Raw genomic sequence first — 18,950 nt, forward strand, 5'->3', positions numbered from 1 at the left:
ATTCCTCCTTTGGCCGCCTCTCCTTCCAGTTCTCTGCTGCCAATGACTGGGACGAACTACAAAAATCTCTGAAACTGGAAACACTTATCTCCCTCACTAGCTTTAAGCACCAGCTGTCAGAGCAGCTCACAGATCACTGCACCTGTACATAGCCCATATATAAATAGCCCAAACAATTACCTCTTCCCCTACTGTATTTATTTATTTATTTTGCTCCTTTGCACCCCAGTTTGTCTACTTTGCACACTCATCTACTGTCAAATCTACCATTCCAGTGTTTTAATTGCTGTATTGTATTTACTTCGCCACCATGGCCTATTTATTGCCTTTACCTCCCTTATTTCACCTCATTTGCTCACATTGTGTATAGACTTATTTTTCTACTGTATTATTGACTGTATGTTTGTTTTACTCCATGTGTAACTCTGTGTTGTTATATGTGTCGAACTGCTTTGCTTTATCTTGGCCAGGTCGCAGTTGTAAATGAGAACTTCTTCTCAACTTGCCTACCTGGTTAAATAAAGGTAAAATAAATAAAAGAAATACAAATTGCACGTTTTCTAGCAGAATGGAAGGAAGTGGGCTTTATTTGATCGCCTAAGAATTCTCAGAAGGCAGCCTTTTTTATCCGCCTCCTCTTCACGCAAATCACAGGGGTCTTGGCCTGTTCCCGAGAAAGCAGTATATCGTTCGCGTCGGGCTCGTCAGACACTTTGAAGGAAATAAAGGATTCTGCCAGTCCGTGATGAGCGGGAACATTATGTACAAAATAAGTTTAAAAATAAGTTACAAAAAATGCTAATAAACGAGCAATAAAACACAATGTGTTGGGTACACGTAAAACGTCTGCCTTCTTCTCCGGCGCCCTTATAATGCCATACATATTATGGCTATGTACAGTGTTGTAACAATGTGAAAATAGTTAAAGTACAAAAGGGAAAAGAAATCAACATAAATTTGGGTTGTATTTACAATGATGTTTGTTCTTCACAGGTTTCCCTTCTCTTGTGGCAACAGGTCACAAATATTGCTGCTGTGATTGCACACTGTTGTATTTCACCTAATAGATATGGGAGTTTATCAAAATTGTATTTGTTTTGAAATTCTTTGTGGGTCTGTGTAATATGAGGGACATATGTGTCACTAATATGGTGATACATTTGGCAGGAGGTTAGGAAGTGAAACTCAGTTTCCAACTCATTTTGTGGGCAGTGTGTGCATAGCGACTCTTGAGAATCAGGTCTGCCTACGACTGCCTGTCTCAATAGCAAGGCAAAACTCACTGAGTCTGTACATAGTCAAAGCTTTCCTTGATTTTGGGTCAGTCAGTGGTCAGGTATACTGCCACTGTGTACTCCAGTTTGCTCAGTTTTTTTGGTTAATTCTTTCCAAAGTGTTGAGTAATTATCTTTTTGTTTTCTCATTTGTTCTCAATTGTGTTGCTGTCCTGTGGCACTGTGGGGTCTGTTTGTGTTTGTGAACAGAGCCCTAGGCCCAGATTGCTTAGGGGACTCTTCTCTAGGTTCATATTTCTGGAGGTGATGGCTTTTTTATGGAGGTTTGGGAATAATTTCATTTTAGGTGGTTGTAGAATTTAACAGCTCTTTTCTGGATTTTGATCATTCGCGGGGATCGTCCTAATTCTGCTCTGCATGCATTAGTTGGTGTTTTATGTTGCACACAGAGGATACCAGAAGTACCAGATCATCAGAAGACATTTGACTTCAGATTCTAGTTGGGTGAGGCCCGGTGCTACAGACTGTTCTAGTGCCCTCGTCAATTTGTTGATATATATATGTTGAAGAGGGTGGGGCTCAAGCTGTCTCCCTGTCTCACCTCATGGCCCTGTGGAGAAAAAGGTGTGTTTTTTGTCAATTTTAACGCACACTTGTTGTTTGTATCCATGGATTTTATAATGTTGTATGTTTTTCCTCCAACACCGCTTTCCATCAATTTGTATAGCAGACCCTCATGCGAAATTGAGTCAAAAGCTTTTATGAAATCAACAAAGCTTTGTTTGTTTGTTAGTTAGTTTGTTTGTTAGTAAGGGTGTGCAGGGTGAATATGTGGTCTGTCGTATGTTAATTTAGTAAAAAGACAATATGACATTTGCTCAGTAGAGGAAATGTAAGTGCCTGCTGTTAATGATAATGCAGAAGGTTTTCCCCAAGGTTGCTGTTGACGCATATCCCACGGTAGTTATTGGGGTCAAATATGTCTCCACCTTTATGGATGGGGGTGATCAGTCCTTGGTTCCAAATATTGGGGAAGATGCCAGAGCTGAGGATTATGTTAAAGTTTTTAGTATAGCCAATTCTAATTTGTGGTCTGTATATTTGATCATTTCATTTAGAAATCCATCAACAACACAGGCCTTTTTGGGTTGAAGGGTTTGTATTTTGTCCTGTTCATTCAATGTAATTGGAGATTCCAGTGGGGGTTATATACTATCCTATGTTGGGGTTGTTTGGTAATATGGATGGGGGGCGGTGACACTATGTAGGGATAGAGTAGAGGGGATTGGGAATGAGAAAAGGCCCTGACTACAGATGGGTACAAATGTTGGGGCATTGACTTGTGTTACACTAAGTCTGACAGTAGGTGGTGCTGTTGTCTCACACAGATAGAAGAGTGGGGCCCATTTGACCTGGTGATAGGAGGAAGCCCCTGTAACGACCTATCTATCGTCAACCCCGCCAGGAAGGGACTGTACGGTAAGAAACTTCATAAAAAATGATCAATTGGGCCTCCCGGGTGGTGCAGTGGTCTAGGGCACTGCATCGTTTGGCTGGTAGGGATTTCCTTGTCTCATCGCGCACTAGTGACTCCTGTGGCGGGCCGGGCGCAGTGCACACTAACCAGGTCTCCAGGTGCACAGTGTTCCCTCTGACACATTGGTGCGGCTGGCTTCCGGGTTGGATGCACGCTGTGTTAAGAAGCAGTGTGGCTTGGTTGGGTTGTGTATCGGAGGACGCATGGCTTTCGACCTTCGTCTCTCACGAGCCCGTAAGGGAGTTGTAGCAATGAGACAAGCTAGTAACTACTAACAATTGGATACCACGAAATTGGGGAGAAAAGGGGGTAAAAATTCACACACAAAAAAAATCAATAAATGTGTTATGAAGCATGCATCACTTCACTCCAATTACACTCCATGCCAAGTGTTACAGGCTGAAGTGGCAGGGAAGTAGTTCTTATAAAATGTCATTTCTATACATTCCCTCTTATATGCTAGTATAAACTTATATCTTGTTTTCCATATACATTAAAGGTACAGCAATCAAACAGATATTTGCAATTGATATATATTGTTATTCAGTCAACATTGGACTGTATTAAAAATCTCCTAACGTGTTCTCCTCATCCCCCGTCTGTCTGTCTGTCCAGAGGGCACAGGGAGGTTGTTCTTTGAGTTCTACCGCCTGCTGAGTGAGGCCAAGCCCAAGGAGGGCGAGGACCGCCCCTTCTTCTGGATGTTTGAGAATGTGGTCGCCATGGGCGTCAACGACAAGAGGGACATCTCTCGTTTCCTCGAGGTTTGTTATATCCACAATATCAATACAATACAAGTGACAATCTCAGAGGTCTTTGGCATTACTTCATTAGAGCGTTTTAAAAGTTGTTGTAGTCTTTATATGTCGTTGTGGACTCACAACATAACACAAAGGCGTTGTAAAGAGCGAAAATGTGTAACCCATGATAGATAGCTGTGGTATGTTAAATGTATATGTGTGTGTGTGTGCGTGTGTCCGACAGTGCAATCCAGTGATGATCGATGCCATTGAGGTGTCTGCGGCTCACAGGGCTAGGTACTTCTGGGGCAACCTACCAGGGATGAACAGGTGTGTGATGCCCACAGTCTACTTGTTTTCCTATAATAACAGTCTTTCATATTCCTGTTTTTAATTTACAATACAAAAATGACCTAATTGCATGGTTGGTAACTACACAGTTATATCCTATGAATTACTTTTACTTTGGTAGTTGTCAATTGTATTGAAATAAAGTCAATGCCAGAAAGTACACATTGTTACCAATTGAAATCTAGTGGAAACATTACTGTAAAATAAATGGCCATTTATGGATATCTCATATTCCATATCACATTACCATTGTTCATGTGCCAGGCCTCGGTGTGCATCTGGGATGGACAAGCTAGAGCTACAGGACTGTCTGGAACATGGCCGTGTGGCTAAGGTAACACTATCTACCTTTTCTTCACTCAGTGGAACTGGACAAAAATCAACAAGTGGTTTTATTTCAGTATATTACAATATACACTCAGTGGCCAGTTTATAAGGTACCCCCATCTAGTACCGGATGGGACCCCCCTTGGCCCCCCAGAACAGCCTGAATTCTCTGGGGCATGAACATGTTGCTCAATTGGTATTAAGGGGCCCAACGTGTGCCAGTAAAACATTCCCCACAACATTACACCATCACCACCAGGCTGTACCGTTGACACCAGGAAGGATGGGGCCATGGACTCATGCTTACGCCAAATCCTGACTCTGCCATCAGCATGACGCAACAGGAACCGGAATTCGTCAGACCAGGCAATGTTTTTCCACTCCTCAATGTCCAGTGTTGGTGATCGCGTGGAGCCGCTTCGTCTGGTTTTTTAGCTGATAGGAGTGGAACCCAGTGTGTTCGTTATTTGCCTGTTTGCGGCCCGCCATTTAACTTGCTCGATTCTTGCCATTCTCCTTCGACCTTTCATCAAGTAGCGTTTTTTGCCCGCTGACTATGTTTGTCGCACCATTCTCGGTAACTCCTGTCGTACATGAAAAGCCCAGGAGGCCGGCCATTTCTGAGATACTGGATCCGGCACGCCTGGCACAGACGATCATACCACTCTCAAAGTTTCTTTGGTCACTCGTTTTGCCCATTCTAACGTTCAATCGAACAGTAACTGAATGTCTCGATGCCTGTCTGCCTGCTTTATATAGCAAGCCACGGCCACATGAACCATTTTTGTGAATGGGATTTTGTAGCCAATAAACTGGCCACTGAGTGTATATTTCACAATATCCCACAGAAAACACACACCACATGATCAAAAGTATGTGGACACCTGCTCGTCAAACATCTCATTCCAAAATCACGGGCAATAATATGCAGTTGGTCCCTCCTTTGCTACACTAACAGCATCTACTCTTCTGGAAAAGCTTTCCACTAGATGTTGGAACATTGCTGCAGGGACTTGCTTCCATTCAGCCACAAGAGCATTAGTGAGGTCGGGCACTGATGTTGGGTGATTAGGCCTGGCTCGCACTCAGCATTCCAATTCATCCCAAAGGTGTTCGATAGGGTTCATTGAGGTCACGGCTCTGTGCAGGCCAGTCAAGTTCTTCAACACCAATCTCAACAAACCATTCCTGTATGGACCTCGCTTTATGTACTGGGGCATTGTCATGCTGAAACAGGAAAGGGCCTTCCCCAAACTGTTGCCACAAAGTTGGAAGCACAGAATCGTTTACAATGTCATTGTATGTTGTAGCGTTAAGATTTCCCTTCATTGGAACCAAGGGGCCTAGCCCAAACCATGAAAAACAGCCCTAGACGATTATTCCTTCACCAACAAACTTGGCATTGCACATGGTGAACTTAGGCTTGTGTGCAGTTGCTCGGCCATAGAAACCTTTTTCACGAAGCTCCCGACTAACTATTCTGGTGCTGAAGTTGCTTCCAGAGGCAGTTTGGGACTCGGTAGTGATTTTTGCAACCGAGGACAGATGATTTTCAGCACTTTCCAGTTCTGTTCTGTGAACTTGTGTGACTTCGCGGCTGAGCCATTGTTGCTCTTAGACTGTTCCACTTCACAATAACAGCACTTACAGTTGACCGAGGCAGCTCTAGTAGGGCAGACATTTGGCGAACTGACTAGTTGGAAAGTGGCATCCTATGACAGTGTTACGTTGAAAGTCTCTTCAGTAAGGCCATCCAATGTTTGTCTATGGAGATTGCATGGCTGTGTTTCTTCATTTTTATACACCTGTCAGCAACGACTGTGGCTGAAATTGCCTAATCCACTAATTTGAAGGGGTTTCCACATACTTTTGTACATATATATTGTATATTCTATTACAGTACAGATATGAATAAAACCACACACTTCTGTGTCTCCTTCAATATATACAGTTCCGGTCAAGAACATCTTAAATAAGATATCTTAATCATATCCCCCACCAATTTTTTTAAATAGCACTTGTCCTTTCCTACTAGCACTGACTTTGCTGATAACTTCTTTATTGAGGAAAAATGTACTTTCTACAACTGTGATATGTGGTTGTCTCACCTAGCTATCTTAATATGAATGCACTGTAAATCGCTTTGGATAAGAGTTTCTGCTAAGTGACTAAAATGTAAAGGTCAAATGTCATAGTCCCAAGGTCCAGAACAGACTATGGGAGATGCACAGTACTACATAGAGCCATGACTACATGGAACTCTATTCCACATGAAGAATCATGCAAGCAGTAAAATTTGATTTTAAAAAATGATAAAAAATACACCTTATGGAACAGCAGGGACTGTGAAGAAACCAGAGGTGGGACCAAGTCATTGTTTTACAAGTCACAAGTAAGTCTCAAGTCTTAGCACTCAAGTCCCAAGTCAAGTCTCAAGTCAAGACCGACAAGTCTCAACTCCTAAACTGAGTTTCGAGTCCTAAACAAGTCATAATGTGCTCTTTACCAAATGTAATACCTTTTCATATTAGTAATAGTTAGTATATTACATTTACGCAACTCATGAATGCTTTTTGTAACAGTATTTTTATTGGAATTTCACAATTTTCACCCATATTAAGAGATACAACAACAGAGACAAAGCACACAGAACAAAAACAAGAAAAACAGCACCCACTTACACATATCTACGTGCATATATATACACATACATACACACACATACATATACCCATGCATATACACACACATATGCATACATACACGCACGCACACACACACATATACACACCCATACATACGTACACCATTTTCCTCTTCCCGCTCTGTGCTTCTCTCACCCCATCACCATCATTGCGTCTCTCAATACATACATTTTAAACAAACTTAAAAACAGAAATGAAACAAAAAAAGCTCAGTTTAAACCAAGAGGTTAGGTTCCACACATGGAACGTACAGTGTAGTTCTGAAATACATAGATCCCCGCCATTCTAAGAGAATCCTTGCAGCATAATAGCTGATACCTCAGGTTCTAGGTAATTTAGATAAGGTTCCCATACTTTGTAGAACTGGTCTGTTTTAGAATGCAATGTACATGTCAGATATTCCAGAGGCACCCATTCAAATAGTATCTTATGCCAATCTTTAATAGAAGGAACCTTATCACTAATCCACTGTAAAAGGATGTTTTTCCTCGCTGCGAAGGTAAGGATGTTGTAAAGCCTCCTTTTACCGACAGAAGTAACATGCCTACTAGGGAGACCTAACAGTAAAGAAACTGGGTCCAATTCTAGATCAACCCCTAGGATCTTTTCAATTTCTTGCAGAACACCAGACCAGTATCTTTGTATTTTGGTACATGACCATAAACAATGTGTTAGGGTGCCTGTATCAGTTTTGCATTTAAGACACTGAGGGGAAGAGGAAGTGGGGCTAAAAGCATGTCTGCGATTTGGGGATATATGCAATCTGTGTATTATTCTTAATTGGATTGCTCTAGTACGGTTACATATAGATATTGTTTTTGCATATCTCCAAATGTCCTCCCACATCTCTTCGTCAATAGTAACAGACAATTCTTTCTCCCACACTTGTTTCACCCTCCGTGTGTTGACAGCAGAAAAGGACCTTAAAGTATCATAAAACAGACTTACAGACATTTTAATTTGTGGGAAAAAAAGCATTCTTTCAATGACAGACACATCAGGGTTACCAATTAAGGTGGTGCTCTTCAGAATATAATGTCTTACTTGTAGGAAGCGGAAAAAGTCCTGCTTTGGGAGTCGATATTTCTCGACCATCTGCTCAAATGACAACAAAATCTTATCAGCAAATAAGTAATTTAGCCTGCGTATGCCCTTATTAAGCCATAAGTTAAAGCCAGCATCCAGCAATCCTGGACTGAAATCTGGGTTGTTAAGAATTGGGGTAAGAGCAGAGGTTAGTTTGGACCTTCCCAGGAAGCGTTGAACTGACCTCCATACTTTGAGTGTGTTAAGTGTAACGGGATTATTGCAGTGGTCTTCTACAGACTTGAAACTTCTGAAAAATAAAAGATCCTGTAAGGGGTATTTTGAAAGAGAAGTCTCAATGTCTAACCAAATAGAGGAGTCATCATTTGTGATCCAGTCAGAAATATAACAAAGGTGGGCACAACATTGATAGAACCTGATATTGGGCAGGTCCAAGCCGCCCATAGAACTTGGCAGCTGCAATATTGCCATCTTAAGTCTTGGCTTGCGTTTACTCCATATAAAGGAACTTAGCCATCCATTTACATCCTTTATTACCTTATTGGAGAGTAATACTGGGATCATTTGGATTGGGTAAAGTAGTCTAGGTAAAATGTTCATTTTCAAGAGGGATATTCCGCCCAACCAAGAAATCGGGAGAGAGTTCCAGCGATCCAGATCCTGTCTTATTGTATCAAACAAGGGAACAAAATTGGCTTTGTACATTTGCTGGAATTTAGGAGTTACAAATATACCCAGATACATGAAACCTGAGGGAGACCATTTAAAAGGGAAGGGGGAGAAGTATTAGGTACAGAGTGTAGGCTACCAAGTGGCATAGCCTCTGACTTAGTAAGGTTAATCTTGTAGCCTGAGAATTCGCTGAATGATTCAATAATATTAATAAGAGATGTAATTGAAGTCTCGGGACTAGAGATGAATATCAGGACATCATCAGCATACAAGCTTATTTTATGGTGAACATCACCAATGAGCAGCCCCTGTATAGCAGGCGTTACCCTGATGGCCTCGGCTAGTGGTTCCATAACGAGTGCAAAGAGGAGGGGGGATAAAGGACAGCCCTGTCTGGTACCTCTGTGTATAGAGAAGCTATTTGACCGTAGCCCATTAGTAAGGACAGCAGCCTGAGGATCATCATACAAAACTTTCACCCATTTTATAAAGTTGTCCCCCAGACCAAATTTATTTAGAGCAAATAATAGGTAAGACCACTCCACACGATCAAATGCTTTCTCAGCATCTAGGGAGAGCACAAGACCATCCACAGCACTTTGTTGGTAGGCTTGAATTACATTAAGAAGCCGCCTGACGTTGTTGCATGACTTACGGCCCCTAATGAAGCCAGTTTGGTCTCCTTTCACAATTAGTGGCAGTGAGTCCTCTAATCTTGTGGCTAGAATTTTAGAAAGCAATTTTCTATCCACATTCAGAAGGGAAATTGGTCTGTATGAGGAACAAGACTCTGGACATTTTCCCTTTTTGAGAATAAGTGAAATGTTGGCTTCTCTCAGCGTTTGAGGGAGTTGGTCATTTGAAAATGAGTGGTTAAACATATCACGCAATGGCTCAAGGATCAGGCCATGGAACTCTTTATAGAACTCACTACAAAACCCGTCTGGTCCTGGGGCCTTACCATTTTGCAGATTCCCAATTGCGAACATTATCTCTTCCTTGGTAATAGGGGCATTAAGGAGGGACCTCTGCTCTTCGGAGATAGTAGGGAGCTCAATCTTACAAAAGAAGTTCTCCATTAATTTGGGTGCATCCTTTGGCAGTTCTGAGGCATAAAGGTTTGTATAAAATTTCTTAAATGAGTCACTTATCAATTTATTTTCATATAAATGATTACCATCAGAATCAGTAATAGTAGCAATTGACTGAGAGTCAGCCCTCTTTTTAGATAGGTATGCCAAGTACTTTCCTGGCTTATCGCCATGTTCATATAGCTTTTGCCTGACAAATCTCATTTTCTTTTCAGCGTCCTGTGTTAGATCAACGTTAGACTCTCTCCTAATGACTGATATTTCCTTTAATAGGGCAGGAGTGGGCGTTTTAATGTAGTCCTTCTCTTTAGTTCCTAATTCACCCTCTAACATGTTTTGCTTTTCCCGCTTTTTCCGTCTCTTAGTAGCTGTGTATGACATAATCAGACCCCTGGCATACGTTTTACAGGTCTCCCAAAGGAGCGAGGGGTTATCTGTTGATTGAGAGTTAATAGAGAAAAATGCTTTAAACTCTGTTATAAAATATGATGTGAATGGTATGGTCTTTAAGAATGGTTGTGTTCAACCTCCAATGTATTGACCGATTGAATGCCCCGTTGAGTTTTATGTCCAGGATCACCTCAGCATGATCAGATATGACTATGCTTCCTATCCTAGCGGATAAAACAGACTGCAAAGACATCTTGGGCATAAAAAAATAATCTATTCTAGTCTGACATCCATGAGGTGCAGAGAAAAAAGTGAACTCTCTGTTGGAGGGATGGAAAGCTCTCCAGACATCCGCATACCCCAGATCATCACAAATAACTTTAAGTGACTTAGCTTGAGGAGAGAGTGAAGCTATACCACTGGGAAACTTATCAATAAGGGGGTTCAACAAGCAGTTAAAATCTCCTCCAACCACTGCAGTGTCTGAGTTTAATTCTGAAAAGTCTAGAAATGCCTTAGTGAGGAAATCAGGGGGGTGAGCAGGGGGGAAGTAAATATTCATTATGGAAATGTTCTGCCCTTGTAAAGTACCATTAATTATAACAAAGCGACCAAATTTATCTTTCACACAATTCAAGACCTTAAGTGGTAAGTTATTTTTCACCAGAATTATTACACCTCTACTTCTGGATGTAAATGATGAGAAAAACACTTGACCAAACCCTCCTTGTTGTAATTTCAGGTGCTCCTTATCATCCAAATGAGTTTCTTGCAACAGGGCAATATCAATATTTTCTTTTTCAAAAAAGACAGTACTTTCTTCCTTTTAATGGGGTTATGGCTCCCTCTAATGTTCCACGTACATACACGCAGTCTGTTATCTGCCATTGTATCTTGACCATTCAATATCCAGAATGGATCCTACTGTAAAAGTGGGGTGGTACCTTTTTCCATGTGTTGAACTCTCCTCTATCTCACTGAGCATAAACAAAAAGTATGAACCCTGAACTCGAACTATACTAAACCCAAAAATTAAACATGTAAAAATCCATAAGGGGGTTTTCCCACTAGCTAACATGCAGGGGATTTCAACTCTCCAATGTAGACTCTTAAGTCCGCATTGCCGCTCAATAGCCTCATCCTTTATATATATGGAAAAGAAAATCAATAGAAGATTGAGGCTCTTCCACCTAAAACCAAGCCTGGGCACCAATATGGATTCACACATATCTCAGCCTGAGCTATAGCGGCTATTACTTTAGCAAGAAAAATAATAAAGATACGAATATTACTGAGCCGGAGTACGTGAGGACTCACACCACTGTTTCATGATCAGATTCAACCAAAAATAAACAAAGTTATTCAATGCTGTGGAGGTGCAGCTTAAAGTTATTTACCAGAGAGAGTCAATAAACGCAGCAGCCTCTTCAGGTGTGTAGAGCTTTTTAGGTGATCCGTTGACCATAATCTTCAATGTGGCCGGGTACAACAGTGCGTAGTCCATCTTCATTCTCCTGAGTCGAGCCTTCGCCTCATCAAACGCTTTGCGTCTTCGTACAACCGCTGTGGAATAATCATTGAAGAATGAGACCTTTGGACCTTTGTTGACTACCATCAGAGCCGATGTTTCTAGCCGCATCCATGACACGCTGCTTGTCGGTGAAGTTGTGGAACTTTATAACCACCGGCCGTGGGCGCTGATTGGGACCGGGTATCGGTGCTTGAGAGCGATGGGCTCTGTCCAGCTTCACACGACCAGCCTTAGTGTCCATTTGTAGGTAGCCAGGGATCCATTCCTCAAAGAATTTTACTGAACGTGTCCCTTCAGAATTTTCCGGGAGTCCCACAACACGAATATTGCATCTGCGTCCTCGATTATCCAAGTCGTCAATGTGCTCCGCCATTTCGCGCACCTGTTTCTCAAGTGCTTTTATCTTAGCGTCCATAGATGTAGTTGAAGTTTCCACTGCAGCAATTCTCCCTTCCGCCTCAACAACGTTTCACAACGCTCTGTATTTCAGCTGAATGGCCTGCTATTGCTTCCAAGACTGTTCTTATCTTATCATCGATCACTTTAGTAATGTTATCAGTCATCTTTTGAATCATCAGGTCCATTGTGCCTGGATCCGCAATGGTGTTAGCTTCGCTAACATTAGCTAGCTCCTCATGCACATCCACAGGGGTGGTGGTTTTGGTCGACTTCTTAGTAGTTCTATTGGGCATGTTGTCGGAGATTTTTGCGAAATAGTCGTCAAGACTCATTATATGGTAACTTATTTAGCCAATTCTACCACTTTTTCAAGCTAGGAGATTAATGTAAAAATATAAATTTACGAATGCCACGAGAGCTCGCTGAAACACCGTGTTCTCTCTACGGCGCCATTTTGTCCCCCCTCATGAATGCTTTTTAAAAATATATATATATTTATTACTTTCCAAATAAACTTTATATTTCCATTGAAATATATGGGTAGCCATGAGAAAGACCGTGAGAAAGACCCCCCCTGTCACGATCGTCGTATTGAGTAGACCAAAGCGCAGCGTGGTGTGAATGCATGATTTAATGAAAGATGGAAAAAACACGAAATACACTAAAACAAACTAACAAGACGAACGTGACTGCTATCGAAACACTGTGCTAACATGCAGCATAACATAGACAATAACCCCACGAAATACCAAAAGAAGATGGCTGCCTAAATATGGTTCCCAATCAGAGACAACGATAAACAGCTGCCTCTAATTGAGAACCAATCTAGGCAACCATAGACATACATAAACACCTAGATGGTAAACAACCCCATGAACCTACAAAAAAAACCTAGACAGTACAAAAACACATACATCACCCATGTCACACCCTGACCTAACCAAAATATATAAAGAAAACAAAGAATACTCAGGTCAGGGCGTGACCCCCCTCAATAGCGATTGACTATCGAGGATCGCTATGAGGCGCAATCAGGCGATGTAGGCTTGTACACAATTGCCCAACCTTAACCCACACATCCTCTCTGTATGTGGTTACAGTAGGCTAAGGTATGTCAATGGTTTTAGGAACAGCAGTAAAGTCGGGCAGGATTTAGGTTACCAACTGCCTAGTCAGTTGTAGCTTAATCTTGGGTGCAATGATCACATTCCCGCACTGATGACTGTGTGGAGGCTCATTGATTTAACATTACTTTAGCCTACATGCTACACTAGTAAAGTTATAAATTATATAGCTGTCGGCTATATTAGCCACGATTCTTTGTGCAGCTTCAAATGTTGAACAAAGTTGGAAATTGTTGCGCCTCTGTCTGTAATTTTCTTCCTGCAAGTTTTGCAAGTTGCAATCCGTTTTTTGTTGATACAGTGGCATATTTATATGTTGATACAGCGGCATATTCTGAAAATAATCATTTGGGGTATCATCTTTCCAAGCGCTCCATCTGAATTCACCCGCCGACGTTCCTCTGTACAGCCACTTTTTCTCAGGTGGCACGATTTGATTGGCTGCTGTCCAGTTCAAACTGTAATCTGTTAAATGAAGAGTTGACACGCTGCACACTTTTTAAAAATAGCATCAATTTTATATTTGGGCTTGGGGGTATCAAGAGGGTTCGAGTCAAAAGGCTCAAGTGCAAGTTAAGTCATGAGTGTCACGGCTGGCTGAAGGACAGGACCAAAATGACACCGACAAAACAAAGAACAACAAACCACCTGTGAAGCTTTGGGCTATGTGCCCTGAACAACTACATAGTTAACTTCCCACAAAACAGGTGGGGGAAAGGGGTACCTAAGTATGGTTCTCAATCAGAGACAACGATAGACAGCTGTCCCTGATTGAGAACCATACCAGGCCAAGACATAGAAATACAAAACATAGAAAAAAGGACATAGAATGCCCACCCTAGTCACACCCTGGCCTAACCAAAATAGAGAATAAAAAGCCTCTCTATGGCCAGGGCGTGACAACGAGTCATTGGTGTCAAAGTCGAGTTGCAAGTTATCATATTTCTGACTTGAGTCCTTGTCATGTGACTCGAGTCCACACCTCTGGAAGAGACACATGCATACACACACTTGATAACATACGCACTATACACACACGTACACATGGATTTTGTATTGTAGATATGTGGTAGTAGAGTAGTGGCCTGAGGGCGCACACAAAATGTAAAATTGTATAACTGCCTTCCTTTTGCTGGACCCCAGGAAGAGTAGCTGCTGCCTTGGTAATTTCCACTTATTTTAGAAGAAATAGTGAATCGAGCAAGAGGGTCAATATTTTGATCGCAACTGTATAGTGTTAATATGAGTGTGTATTTTCTCTGTCCTTTTCTCTGTCCTGTAGTTTGGAAAGGTGCGCACCATCACCACGCGCGCCAACTCCATCAAGCAGGGCAAAGACCAGCACTTTCCCGTCATGATGAATGGCAAAGAGGACATTCTGTGGTGCACCGAGCTGGAGAGGTGAGACCAATGATGTGTATAAACCCTGGATGACTAACAGGAAGAGCTGTATTGAAGCCACCGCGCAGCCAACTTGGTACTCCTCCTCAATTGTAAAAGATTTTGGAAGCTATAGAATACGCTTTTATTAATGTCTACATTCGTTTTTGACACATTTATTCTATTACAAACACCTTCATGTATGCTTTTAAATTATATTATGTGAGCTAAACATAAAGATAAAAACATTTTCCTTCATGTATTTTAGAGAGTACTAATGTTACTGTCCCCTCTGCAACAAACAAAAACTTAAATACACATTTTTGTCTTTAGAACATTTCATTCATATACTGTAGAATTCCATGTATTCCTATGGAGGACTGCTCCTAAAAGGGTGTGCCAATATGGCCAACCGGTAGCTTCAAAGCCTCTCATTGGCTAATACATAGCATTAGCAATCCAGGTTTTATAAACATCATTGGGTGAGACCAAGACCCACAATTCTATTCAGACACTTTTAGAAACTGTTCTAATCCTCTGTTCCCTCCAGGATCTTTGGCTTCCCGGTCCACTACACAGATGTGTCCAACATGGGCCGCGGTGCCAGGCAGAAGCTTCTGGGCAGGTCCTGGAGTGTACCTGTCATCAGACATCTGTTTGCCCCTCTGAAGGACTACTTTGCATGTGAATAGCGCCCTCCCTAACCAACCTCTCTGTAGTTCTAACTTGGCTTCAATCAGAAGTGCCAATGTCAAGTTAGACAATCTTGTTATCCCCTGGTAGGCAAAAGCCAAAGTGTTATTTTAGGGTTTTAAGGTTTTATACACTGCTTTTACTTTTTAACAAATTACTTCCCCTCATGTTGTCTTTGAGTGGATTTGTTGTAATCATAAAGTCAGACATATTTTTATGCCACACTGATTTTCTAAAACTAGAGAAGGTTTTATAAAACAATTTATATAGATCTCTTTATCAATGAGTAGACATTTTTGTTTCATTTTCATGATGTCAACATTGGGAAATGTATGTGTTCTTCTCCCAAATGCCAATGTGAAGTAATACTTGAAACAATTCAATACAAAAATCTCCAATCGAGCTGAGAGACCATAAAGAACGCTCCGTTCTCAGCCATCCAAAAATACATTTAAAAAATGTACTGTGAAATCAATACAAAGACGTAAAGACATCTCATATTGGACATTTTGACATTTGTCATGTGCTACTGTTCTAAAGTATCCATATTATTGAACTGGAAGTTAGTTTTTGCTTTCACCAAATATAAGTGAGAGTTACCTCCTCATCCAGGGCATCTGAAAACCCATCTTGGCTATCTGTACAAAAAGTCACTGGAATGTTTTATAGAAATGGTATACTTCATTTTTATACTGTATATATGAAAATGTTTACAAGATTTAAAAAATATTTGATTGGACTTTGGGAGTTTCATTGTCCTAATGTCATCTTAAATTTATATTTTTAAATCTGTAAATTTCAGTGGTTGATAAACCCCAGTATGGTGCATAGATATCCTCACCATTGTTAAAATGCTCTGGACTTCAGATTGAAGTACAATATACACTTATTTTGTCTACTCATTTTGGCTACTTTTGTAGCCCTTTTTTGTTTTGGTAAATGAATGTGGAGAGTTTGCTGTGCAGTTTTAAAATACTGGACATTTGTTTTACTGATTTTACATAGCATATGTTCACAGTGGAGACCTGCCAGTTGTTTGTTTTTTACTGAGTACTACTCAGTACTACTCACTCGTTCATGGTGCCTTTTAGCAGTCTGTTTAGTAAAACACTGACTATATGTCATAACCAGCACTTGCTTTACTTCAAACGTTATTTTTTACTAAGATACCAAAATATATAAGATGTTTACATGCTTACATTTATTACATGTTTACATTTATTAATAGCACTGTATCCTTTTCATTTTGATAAATGTCATACTTATGATTTTGAATATTCAGAATGTTTTTTCTATTCTTTTTATGACTACACCTTCAACATTTTTTGTTTTATATACTCAGATCTTCTGCTTACTTGCAACAAGAGCTGAAGTAGTAGCACAATATATACAGTGCCTTCAGAAAGTATTCATACTCCTTGATTTATTCCACATATTGTTGTGTTACAGCCTGAATTCTAAACGGATTAAATATATTTTTTTCCTTACCCATCTACACATAATACCCCATAAAAACAAAGGGGAAACATGTTTTTAGACATTTTTGCACATTTATTGAAAATGCAATATACCATTTACATAACTATTCACACCCCTGAGTCAATACTTTGTAGAAGCACCTTTGGCAGCAATTACAGCTGTGAGTATTTCTGGGTAAGTCTCTAAGAGCTTTCCACATCTAGATTGTGCAACATTTGCTCATTATTTTTACAATTCTTCAAGCTCTGTCAAATTGGTTGTTGATCATTGCAAGACAACCATTTTCAGGGTCTTGTCATATTTTTCCAAGTAAATTTAAGTCAAAACTGTAACTCGGCCATTTGGTCTTGTTTTAGGTTATTGTCCTGCTCATAGGTGGAGAGCAGACTGAACCAGATTTTGCCTGTGTTGAGCTCCATTCTGTTTATTTTTTATCCTGAAAAATTCCCCAGTCCTTAACGATTACAAACATACCCATAAGATGATGCAGTCACCACTATGCTTGGAAATATGGAGAGTGGCACTCAGTAATGTGTTGAATTGGATTTGTATTCGGGGGAAAAATGTATTGCTTTGCCCACATTTTTTGCAGTGTTACTTTAGTGCCTTGTTGCAAACAGGATGCATGTTTTAGAATATTTTTATTCTGTACAGGCTTCCTTCGTTTCATGCTGTCAATTAGGTTCGTATTATGGAGTAACTACGATGTTGTTGATCCATCCTCGGTTTTCCTTCCTCTGTGGCAACTGAGTTAGGAAGAATGCCTGTATGTTTGTAGTGGCTGGGTGTATTGATACACCATCCAAAGTGTAATTAATAACTTCACCCTGCTCAAAGGGATATTCAATGTCCCTTTTGTAAACACATGTTTATTCCTGAACTTATTTTGGCTTGCCTTAGCAAAGGGGTTCAATACTTAATGACTCAAGAGATTTCAGCTTTTCAATTTTAATTCATTTGTAAAAACATAATACCGCATTGACATTATGGGGTATTGTGTGTAGGCCAGTGACAAAAAGTGTGAATACTTACTGAAGGCACTGTATAAGGCTTGCTTGAGATGTATTATTTTATCAAGCATTTTAGAACATGATTAATCAATAGGCTTTTGTGTATGTTAGATTTACAACATATTTTGATATATATATATGATTTATATTTGGTGAAAAATACTTTCTCCAATAATACTGTACTTCCACTGTGCATTCAAATGTTTTAAAACTAAACGTGTTGTTTGAAGAGGGAGTTATTCAAAAAGATCTGTCTCCTATTTTTGTACTTGTGTACTGTTTGGAAATGCAGCAAGAAAGTATTTATTTTTACTCATATATGTTACTTCTTTCTATTCAATAAAAACGGCTTTAATTATGTTCTTTACTATGTTGGTTTTCCTTGTAATTTCAACAGTAAAACACTGTAGAATCCACTGTAAAATACCTTAAATGTGTTTTACAGCATTAATACTGTAGATTGCACTGCATATGGGTAAAATGCTGAAAAATACTGTTATTAATTTTAAGCCTCCTGTAAAAATGACTCTTAGTTAATTTCTTTACAGTAGTACCTGTTAAGAAAAGCAACTTCTGAAAACCGGCAGACCTGCCCTGAGAACAGTCTTGGTTTCAACAATGGGATACAGCGCTCTTTCTCTCACACTCACACCGCAGATGTTTGGCTCTGCATTCATTACTCATGCAAAAGAACCATAAATGGGGCAAACTACAGTTTTGCTTGTGGGGTAGAGTGCCCTTGCACCAAAGCATCACAACTTGTTGCACTACCACGACCTCATCCTGTAATTTGGGCCACTCATTAGTTTGTGGACACCAAGGTTTGAGAGCAAGCACTCCTGCTTCAAGGAGTGAGCCAGCAAACTTGTCTGAGAGCCACCTGTTACTCCAATCTTACTTATGCAGCTGCCAATTGTTTACACATAGTATTGAAGTTGTTGGTGTCATGAATTAATTTGAGGAGCAATTATTAATAACAACGCCATTCAGGGAGCTGTACAGTCAAAAGTGTTCACAAAGCAAAGCACTGTAGATGTTCAAAATTGTATACAAAGTAAAAACACACTAAAGGCCTTGTTCTAATGGGAGAAAATGATGACGGATACACATTTGGAAAGATCTCACTGATACTGGTCACAGAATCACATGTTTATTTTATTGTTGGGGTGTATCAGTCTGTGTCACTGATCGATGTCCGGGTTCATTTTATACCAGATTCTCAGATGAATTATGTGTGTG

The 18,950-nt window shown here is 40.3% G+C and overlaps 1 protein-coding gene across 7 annotated transcripts in view; it reads left to right on the forward strand.

The window, feature by feature from the left end:
- Window positions 1-16,726, forward strand: part of dnmt3bb.1 (DNA (cytosine-5-)-methyltransferase 3 beta, duplicate b.1) — a 67,927-nt gene extending 51,201 nt beyond the window's left edge. For all 7 annotated transcript variants that reach the window (XM_042303934.1, XM_042303938.1, XM_042303937.1 and 4 more), the window contains exons 17-22: window positions 2,624-2,714; window positions 3,388-3,536; window positions 3,757-3,842; window positions 4,128-4,197; window positions 14,432-14,550; window positions 15,080-16,726. In XM_042303934.1, the coding sequence (XP_042159868.1) occupies window positions 2,624-2,714; window positions 3,388-3,536; window positions 3,757-3,842; window positions 4,128-4,197; window positions 14,432-14,550; window positions 15,080-15,221 (657 nt within the window). In that variant the 3' untranslated portion in view covers window positions 15,222-16,726. The remainder of the gene's footprint in view (window positions 1-2,623; window positions 2,715-3,387; window positions 3,537-3,756; window positions 3,843-4,127; window positions 4,198-14,431; window positions 14,551-15,079) is intronic.
- Window positions 16,727-18,950: the final 2,224 nt, after the last annotated feature.

This window comes from Oncorhynchus tshawytscha, linkage group LG22 (genome assembly GCF_018296145.1).
Source record: "Oncorhynchus tshawytscha isolate Ot180627B linkage group LG22, Otsh_v2.0, whole genome shotgun sequence".
Classification (NCBI taxonomy): domain Eukaryota; kingdom Metazoa; phylum Chordata; class Actinopteri; order Salmoniformes; family Salmonidae; genus Oncorhynchus; species Oncorhynchus tshawytscha.